Below are 8,028 nucleotides of genomic sequence, written 5' to 3' on the forward strand. Positions count from 1 at the left end.
CATCTAGTGCTCAGTACCGTCTCAGTTCATCTCTCTCAACTTGCCGTAGTTATTTTCGAGCGTAATGGGAGATCTCGCAAACGCTAGTTTGTTGCCTCTGCGCTTGCCATAGCGCAAAGATGTCAGCCTCCATGGCTGCGAGACCCGCTCCTATGTAATTATAAATAACGAATTCTAAGGCAACGCAAATATTATGGTTAAAAGGCTGAGCTCATAGGTGATGATAAATAACATAGTTATGTATAATATATTCAATTTCTGACTTTATATGCCTGTAATTATTACACACTGTAGCTTTAAGAGAAACAGACTTTCTTGTTATTTGTTATTCTAATCTTTTCCATGGTCATCGGATTTTTATTTTTTACTGCGGTTTTACTTTGAAATTATCTCCTGCCTCTGTGTTCAGCTATGTCTATATTTGTTGTTTTAGCTGCGTTTCCTTCCTAGATGAAGCCTTTGTGAGACCTGTTAATGATACTGCCATCAGGCAATCTTATTTCCTATAGAAAATATCCCCATTTCAGCTGCCCTGTGTATAGCCGCACTTCTTCCCTCAGTTAATGCTCGTGAAGATTCAGATTCCAGGTCATAGTCATTCCAAGAAATTTCAAAAAACAAACTACTGGACTTTATTTTCCAAGTCTGAAGACGTTTCACTTCGCATCCAGGAAGCTTTCTCAATTCAAAATGTCTGGAGTAGCGTTTGAGTTCCAGGTTTATAGAGTGACCCAAACAAAATCCTTGTTATGGCTTAGAACAGCGGTCCCCAACCACCAGGCCGTGGACCAGTACCGGTCCGTTAGTCATTTGGTACCGGGCCGCACAGAAAAAAGTATATATATAGATGTAATTTATTGACGATCAGAGTCTGAGTGATGTTTTATTTTGAAAAATATAAAAAAATTGCGGTATTCTCTCCCAATTACATCAGTCGGTGCATCTGTGCCTCTTGACACAGGTTAATTCAGGTCAAGACTCCTCCTATCTATAACATCCTATCTTTGTGAAGCGTGATTTTCTGCGGTTACAGCGACCAAAACAAAGCTACGGAGCAGACTGGACATCAGGAGCACACTTTGTGTGTCATTGTCTCCGATTACGCCTAGATGGTACCGGTTTGTTGTTTTATTTTTATGCTGTTTGTATTTGATTTTATGCCAGTCGTATCATTTTACTTGATCGTATTTACCCCCCCACCCCCTCGGCCGGTCCGTGAAAATATCGTCTGACATATAGCGGTCCGTGGTGCAAATAAGGTTGGGGACCGCTGCCTTAGAAAACATGCAAATTGAACTGAAAAAAATGGGTCCACCCCTTGGTAATGGGGAGTCGTTGTTGGCCTGCAAAACCCGTTACTGGCCCATGCCTCTGAAAAGGGGAGTTATTAGGGTCATTGTTGGCCTGGCTGACCAGGTGAGATGGGGGTTTAGATGATAGCGGGAAGGAAGCCTTTTACGTTAAGAGAGCAAAACCAACCTTAAACAGAGAGGCTGGTCTCAGGTTCTAGCTCTTAAAAACCTACAACACAGCGATAGAGTTGATTCCTTCTCGCTATCAGCTCAACCCGCATCACTATGCAGGGGACCAAAACATCTCGCCTGGTCAGCCAGGCCAACAATGACCCTCCCCTTTCAAAGGCATGGACCAGTATCGGGTATTCCAGGCTAACAACGACCTCAATGACTCTCCATTACCAAGGGGTGGAGCTGTTTTTTCGTTTTAATTTGTATGTTCCCTAAACCATAACAAGGCTTTTGTTTGGGCCTCTCTATAAGCCTGGAACACAAATGCTACTCCAGACATTGTGAATTGAGAAAGCTTCCCGGATGGGAAGCAAAATGTCTCCAAACTTGAAACAAAGTCCAGTGTTTTTTTGTTTTTTTTTGTTTTTTTTTTACTTTTTTGGAATTCACTCAGTTAAGCCACCTCCGCGATCCTTATTTATGCTTTACTGGCCACGAGGAGTACTCCTGGCCCAATTATTCTTTGATAGCTGTACAGAAATCATGGAATTAGCTACTGTGGAGGATATCACTGTTTTCTACTATATGTAATACTTAAAAGTACACCTGGCTCAGAGCTTCTCTGCTTCAACCGCTACCATGTACCCTTTGAATTTTGAAAGTAATCTTGTTTTAGTTCTTTCATGCTTAGGAGTTTTGTTTTTCCCAGTAAAGCCACTGAAGGCAATACTTGATCCATGTTTAGTCTTTGTTTTCATTTGCACTGGAAACTAGTCTTGTTCAGTGTTTCTTTGTTTAGCCCTTTCTTTCCAGCATATAGCTGTTTTAGGAACAACTACTGAAAAATATTTGTACTCTGCTTTTCTTATCCATAGAAAGTCCTCTTGGCTCAATTTTCTGTGTTTAAACATATTAGAGCAGCCATTCAAAAGGCAACATCTATTGATCAAGATCATTTTAGAAGATTACAGTGAAGTGATGGTGAGCTGAGAGGATGCTGTTTTTACACGGGAATAAAAATAAAAACACTTTTCTTTATTTAAAAAATCAAGTATCTTCCCTTAAAGAAATCTGTGACTGTCAGAACTCTGCAGTGAAGATGTTTGAGTAGATTAAAACGTGAATGAGTGAGAGACGGTCTGAAAGGACTTATGGGTGGCCGTCATAAATCAGAGTGATTTAATCCACCCATTTGAGATGAGGAGAGAAGGCAGCAGGGATGGAGCCACGACATCCTCAGAGCATGGCTGCTGATTGGCAAAGATTACCACAAATGTGTGAGTTCTGCTAATGTGGCAAACTTTTATCAAATATATCTGGAGATCCCTAAAAAAAAAAAAGAGGTTGAACTATTTTTCTAAAGCTTCCTCTTTGCTTCCAGTGATTGTTCACAATTTGATTCCCTCACTGCTATCTTCGAGAGTTGGTAATTTAAACTAAATATATGGATCTTTTGAAGGATTTTTAGTGGTTGTAATACAGGGAGAAGATTCTGTGGGAGCAGACCATGCAATGAGGAGTGATCAGGAATGACCATCCCAGTGGGACACAGGGAGGAGGAGGAAGAGGAGGGTGAGGAAACATAAAACAGTTCTGAGTGTTTAAAGAAGAGGGAGGAACCAAAAGGAAGCCCTTTGTGCTGTAAGTGTTCAGAAAGGGCTTCTCTGAGCGGCTGCCTTTACTTTGTTCTGTGTGATTTCTGTCTCCCTCCCTCCCAATCTGTCTCTGCCTCACTCGTCTGAGGGCTGTGCGTCCTCAAAGGACACCCTAGTGGACTCTCGGAAGTCGGGGTGCTGCAGGTCCGATAAGAATTTGGTTGGGGTGAGCAAGTGGGTGGAACCTGTGAAGGAACAGAGGCGGCTTCACCACTCGTCTCACAGCACGTGCCACGTCCCTCCCAGACCCCCAACCTACCTCACTCTTTCAAAAAAAAAAAACAAGACAAGGGTGGTAAAGAGCAAACACACAAAGACGCACTCATCCAACGACAGATATGCACTCACAATGTGGGACAAACACGCCAAAAAAGTAAGAGAGAAGAAGACAAGGCTTGGCTGCAATTTAAACAGAACATTGTTTGAAAGACAACAGCTAAAGCACAGCAACAGGAAACAATAAAACACTGGAACGTAAAGCTTTAGGACATAAAGGACCATTTTGTATGGAACACAGTACAGTACCTTGCAGAAATATTCATACGTCTTGAGCTTTCCCCATTTTGCACCGTCACAACCACAGACTCCAAAGTATTGACAATATTTTAGATAGACTAACACAAAGCCGCTCATTATGTAAAAGTAAAAGGGAATTTACACAAGATTTTAACAAATATTGAAAGCGTAACATCCATTGTCCTAACTAAACCTTTTGAGTAGTCTCTTGCAATTTTGCACATAACGAGACAAACCAAATAAAATAGTTGAGCTACATTAGAGGGTGCCTGTCTTGATGTTAAAATCTGATACAGATACTTTAATATATTTAGGGCTGAAGAACACAAAAACCTCCGCTGTATTTTGTCCTGAAAGATAGTGAACCTCCACTCCCTTCTCAAGTCTTCTCATCTTTCTCCCTGACATCATCCTTGTTCTTTAAGATGCTGGCTATCTAATGTTCTCTTTAAAAAAAACTTTAAGAACAGCTGTATTGATAGTGAGAAACTAACTTTCACTATTTAGTACAATCAGACTAAATATGTAGATTTTCTACTACTTAATAACTTTGTGTTGCTCTATCGAAATAAGTCCTATTAAAATCAGTTGAAATATGTGGTCGTAATGTGAGAAAAGATTCAGAGATTATAAATAATTTTGCAAGACACCCTCAAAATTTTTGACATACAAACCAAGGAGTCTGCCACATAAATTTTTTTTTATAACATTGTCACTTTTTACTTAATACCATTGAATGGGAGCACCTCTTCATGTCAAGTCTTTGACATAAACTCTGTCACAGCAGTTATTATTACAGACTAACAGGAAAGAATTTCGGAATTTATTTTTCATGGAAAAGTTAAGAAAAATAGGGACTGTTTCTTTGTTTTCATGCAAAGAAAACAGTGAAACCTAAAATAACTCTTTTTAGCACCTAAATCATACAGACAGACTGTATTGTCCAATAAAGTACTGTTTAACAACAATACTTTGTCGGTATTTGCTATACTGTCACCATTGTTGCAGCAATCCCTCTATCTGCTGAGGATGAGGGATTGCTGGAAAGTCTATCAGCTGTTATTTTGTGGTAATCTGAATTTAAAAGTTTTAATTGATGCAAAAAAAAAAGAAAAAGAAAATAACCTGATCTATATTTAGCCAGATATCGATCTAATCTCCTGGTTACATTAGAATATTTTCTACATAAGTCAATACATTTTTTCCTTGTTAGATTATATATATATATGTACAATTTAGATGTTAATTAGAGCTACATGTCTTAATGAGAGCTTCACTGGCTATGAATTGGCAAATAATTAATACTTAAATAACTAAGCTAAGGTGAATTGCATCTAATGAGAAATTTATAATGCATCTTTGTAGAAACACAAAACATTTTTAAAAGTTCCTGTGCAGCATTATCTATGGGGTGGGGGATTCACACGGCAAGATAATCGTACAAATTCTTTTCCTGAACTGTACAAACTTGAATTCATATACATGACAGGGTTCCCGCGGGTCCTTAAAAAGTCTTAAAAGCCATTGAATTCTTCAAAATAAAACTAAGGCCTTAATTGGTATTAAAATGTCTTAAATTTGTCTTTCGTAGGTCTCAATTTTTAAAACATCATAATTGGGATTATTTTTATTATGATTTAGTTTTGTAATCTAAATAAAACGTTAAAATGTACCTTTTTTTTTTTTAATAAAAAAAAAAATAACGGCTCGCCATTATTGGTTCCGTCCCGATAGGGGAACCAATAAAAGTGTTGTTGCGGCCGGGACATTTGGGAGATGCGCCATTTACTTTTTGTCAGGAAAATATGAGCAAGTGTAAATGTAACAAAAATTGGCTCCAGCCAAGAGTTTTCTCCATGGCTAAAACCAGGGAACATACATGAGGCTTAGTGGATTTTGTGCAAGAAGTCATTCAAGCTCGGAACGATGGGAATTAAGGCAGTGGAGTCGCACATGCGAAACGCAAAACACAAAGCGTCAAAATCGAGTGACCGAGAAACAGCCGGTATTTCTCAGTTTTGTTCCACCCTTGTCTCTGCAACGCCTCCACTAATCACCAAATCAAACATACTAAAAAAACGATACAAAGAAAAATAGCTGCAAAAAAGACTTCGCACTGGTTATGTTGTGGCTTTAAAACTGATTTGTTTTGTTCCCTGCTAAAACAAAGTTTGTGAATTTAGTTAAATAATTGTTAAAATATATCTTTCATTTGTGTGTTTTTAGCTTTCTTCATGTATGGGAAGCTTTTCAAAATTTTAAACATTAGTGCAGTGGTTTATGTTAAAATAAACCTTTGGGTTAAGTTGTCGCAAGCAGGTTTTTCTTGTGTTTCTTGAAAATTTGGTCTTAAATTTTAATTCAAGTGGAATTAAAAAGTCTTAAAAGGTCTTGAATTGAACTTGCCTTATGCTGTAGGAACCCTGCATGAACGTATGTATCTGTAGAGGTGTGGTCAGATATCCTGCCTGACAGCTACATGAAATTGACTTGTATGCAGTCTGATGTGATCGTTTTGTTGCTGGAGAGAACACGCTGACTGTAAACGAAAACCGTCTTATCCCCTATTTATTTTACTATCATGTTCATGGTCTATTCTAAGTTTTAAAAAACACCAGACAATTTTAAAATCTTGCCATCTTAACCAGCTTTAAGACACAGATTAACTGAAACATCAACAAACAAATGTAAACCCTGGTTTATAACTGAAACTACCATCATCGCTTGCATGTGGGGTCAATAAGTTGTTGCTGATTATAGCTCCTACTGAGCAATTCTAACTTATGAGTTCAGATAGAGGACACCGTCACACAATTACCCCAAAAAAATCTATTTTAATTTTGTTTTCATAGAGGGAAAAAGAAAATAATATTGCTTATATTTCTAAAATACATATATCTAGCTTTCATTTCAATGAAGCTCACTCTAACATGATGTGACTGGCTTTGTCCAATTTAAGCTTTCTTCTGGTTCATGTCCCAGAAAACCTGTAGGCCAGATTCGTGTTTCCTTGTACCTCACAGGATCTTTTTTAAAGTATTTTTTTATTATTTAGTTTTAAGACTTCTCTGCCAAAACATAAACTCTCAGAAACACAGTGATTCTGTTTTTTTTTAAAGCTGAGTGTGATATTTGTTCGAGCTTGAGCAAAGATCCAATGTTGCTCTACTCACCAATGACAGCTTCCCACTTCCCGTTGGCCTGTGTGACCTCATAGGCACAACGCATCTCGCTGAAAGACACGCCTCCAATGATGAAGACCATAACTCGCGGACCAGTGCGGTACTCTCCGGGTGTCTTGTTCTTGTGCCAGTGTCCGTATCGAGCACTGCCACAATAAAAAAAACAAACAGTATTCACCCTTTAAATATTAACACAATCCTTTTTGTTGCTGTGTGACCCCCAATCAAAAGCCTTTTAACTACTGTATCTTTTTCTAAACTGGAAAAGGTCAGAGGTCACCGAGCAGCTTTGAGGTCTGTTACCAAGAACTCTGCCCCTCATATAAAACAGAAAATAAGTCAACGGTAATTCTTAGCACCGCTAAAGCTCTGTGTAGAAAGTAGAAAATATTTTGCTGTCATATTTCATAGAGTCTGAGATAGAGCTTTGGGGTTTTGGCCCTTTATATCATTAGGACCTAATAGAAAGATTGACAAATGTTCTTAAGCTTTTTTTAAATTAATTTATTTTTTTTAACATTCTCTGTCGCATCAAAACAATGAATCTCATATTGATTAGAGCAGTCTTCATTACTCTAGCTGAATTGATGTGTGATAATTAATGCTTCTTTGGGACCAATTATTCTTTCTTGCTAGCTTGTCACATTCATGCGTTCAAGATAATAAAATATATAAATATTTCTCTTTAAAACACACTTTTTAGGAGTTTGTCTTCTCTGTTAGATTTTATAGTTTTATCTGCTAAACAGAAAGTCAGAAAGTGACTCATTTATTGATCACCTTCATGGCAATCATCAGAAAGCTTCTCTGTGGAGCATAAATTTATCAAATTCAAACACTTAACATTTGTCTATGCATCTCTATCTGTACCTGACTGCAGTGGTGCTGAAGGAAGCAGAGGAGCGGGTGGAGATGTAAGGGTAGTGTTTAGTGTCCAGTTTATCATCGATGGCGTCCTACAGGGAAGCACAACAACAAAACAGTTATTGCAAAAATGATGCATCAAACGCTCAAAGCTATTCAAAGCAAAAAATGTTTAGGTTCAACTAGGTAGCTTAATTAGCTGATGGCCGATTAACATTTTTTCTAAATCTTAGAAAAAAAAACGAATAATAACAATTTTGTTAGGATAACAGCTGAATTTTTCTTTTTTTTTTTTAGGTTTTTTTATATAAGTTTTGTACGTTAAATTAACATTTCTTATATATA

The 8,028-nt window shown here is 37.7% G+C and overlaps 1 protein-coding gene across 2 annotated transcripts in view; it reads right to left on the reverse strand.

The window, feature by feature from the left end:
- stxbp1 (syntaxin binding protein 1) overlaps window positions 1-8,028 on the reverse strand; it is a 43,273-nt gene that overhangs the window by 3,936 nt on the left and 31,309 nt on the right. Inside the window, exons 17-19 of one of the 2 annotated variants that reach the window (XM_015373202.1) lie at window positions 7,690-7,775; window positions 6,811-6,965; window positions 3,149-3,306 (exon numbers count right to left, since the gene is read on the reverse strand). In XM_015373202.1, coding sequence (XP_015228688.1) covers window positions 3,197-3,306; window positions 6,811-6,965; window positions 7,690-7,775 — 351 coding nt within the window. In that variant the 3' untranslated portion in view covers window positions 3,149-3,196. The remainder of the gene's footprint in view (window positions 1-3,148; window positions 3,307-6,810; window positions 6,966-7,689; window positions 7,776-8,028) is intronic. The other variant, XM_015373203.1, reaches the window with a different exon arrangement.

The sequence above is a fragment of the Cyprinodon variegatus genome, unplaced genomic scaffold (genome assembly GCF_000732505.1).
Source record: "Cyprinodon variegatus isolate N-32 unplaced genomic scaffold, C_variegatus-1.0 Scaffold82, whole genome shotgun sequence".
NCBI lineage: Eukaryota > Metazoa > Chordata > Actinopteri > Cyprinodontiformes > Cyprinodontidae > Cyprinodon > Cyprinodon variegatus.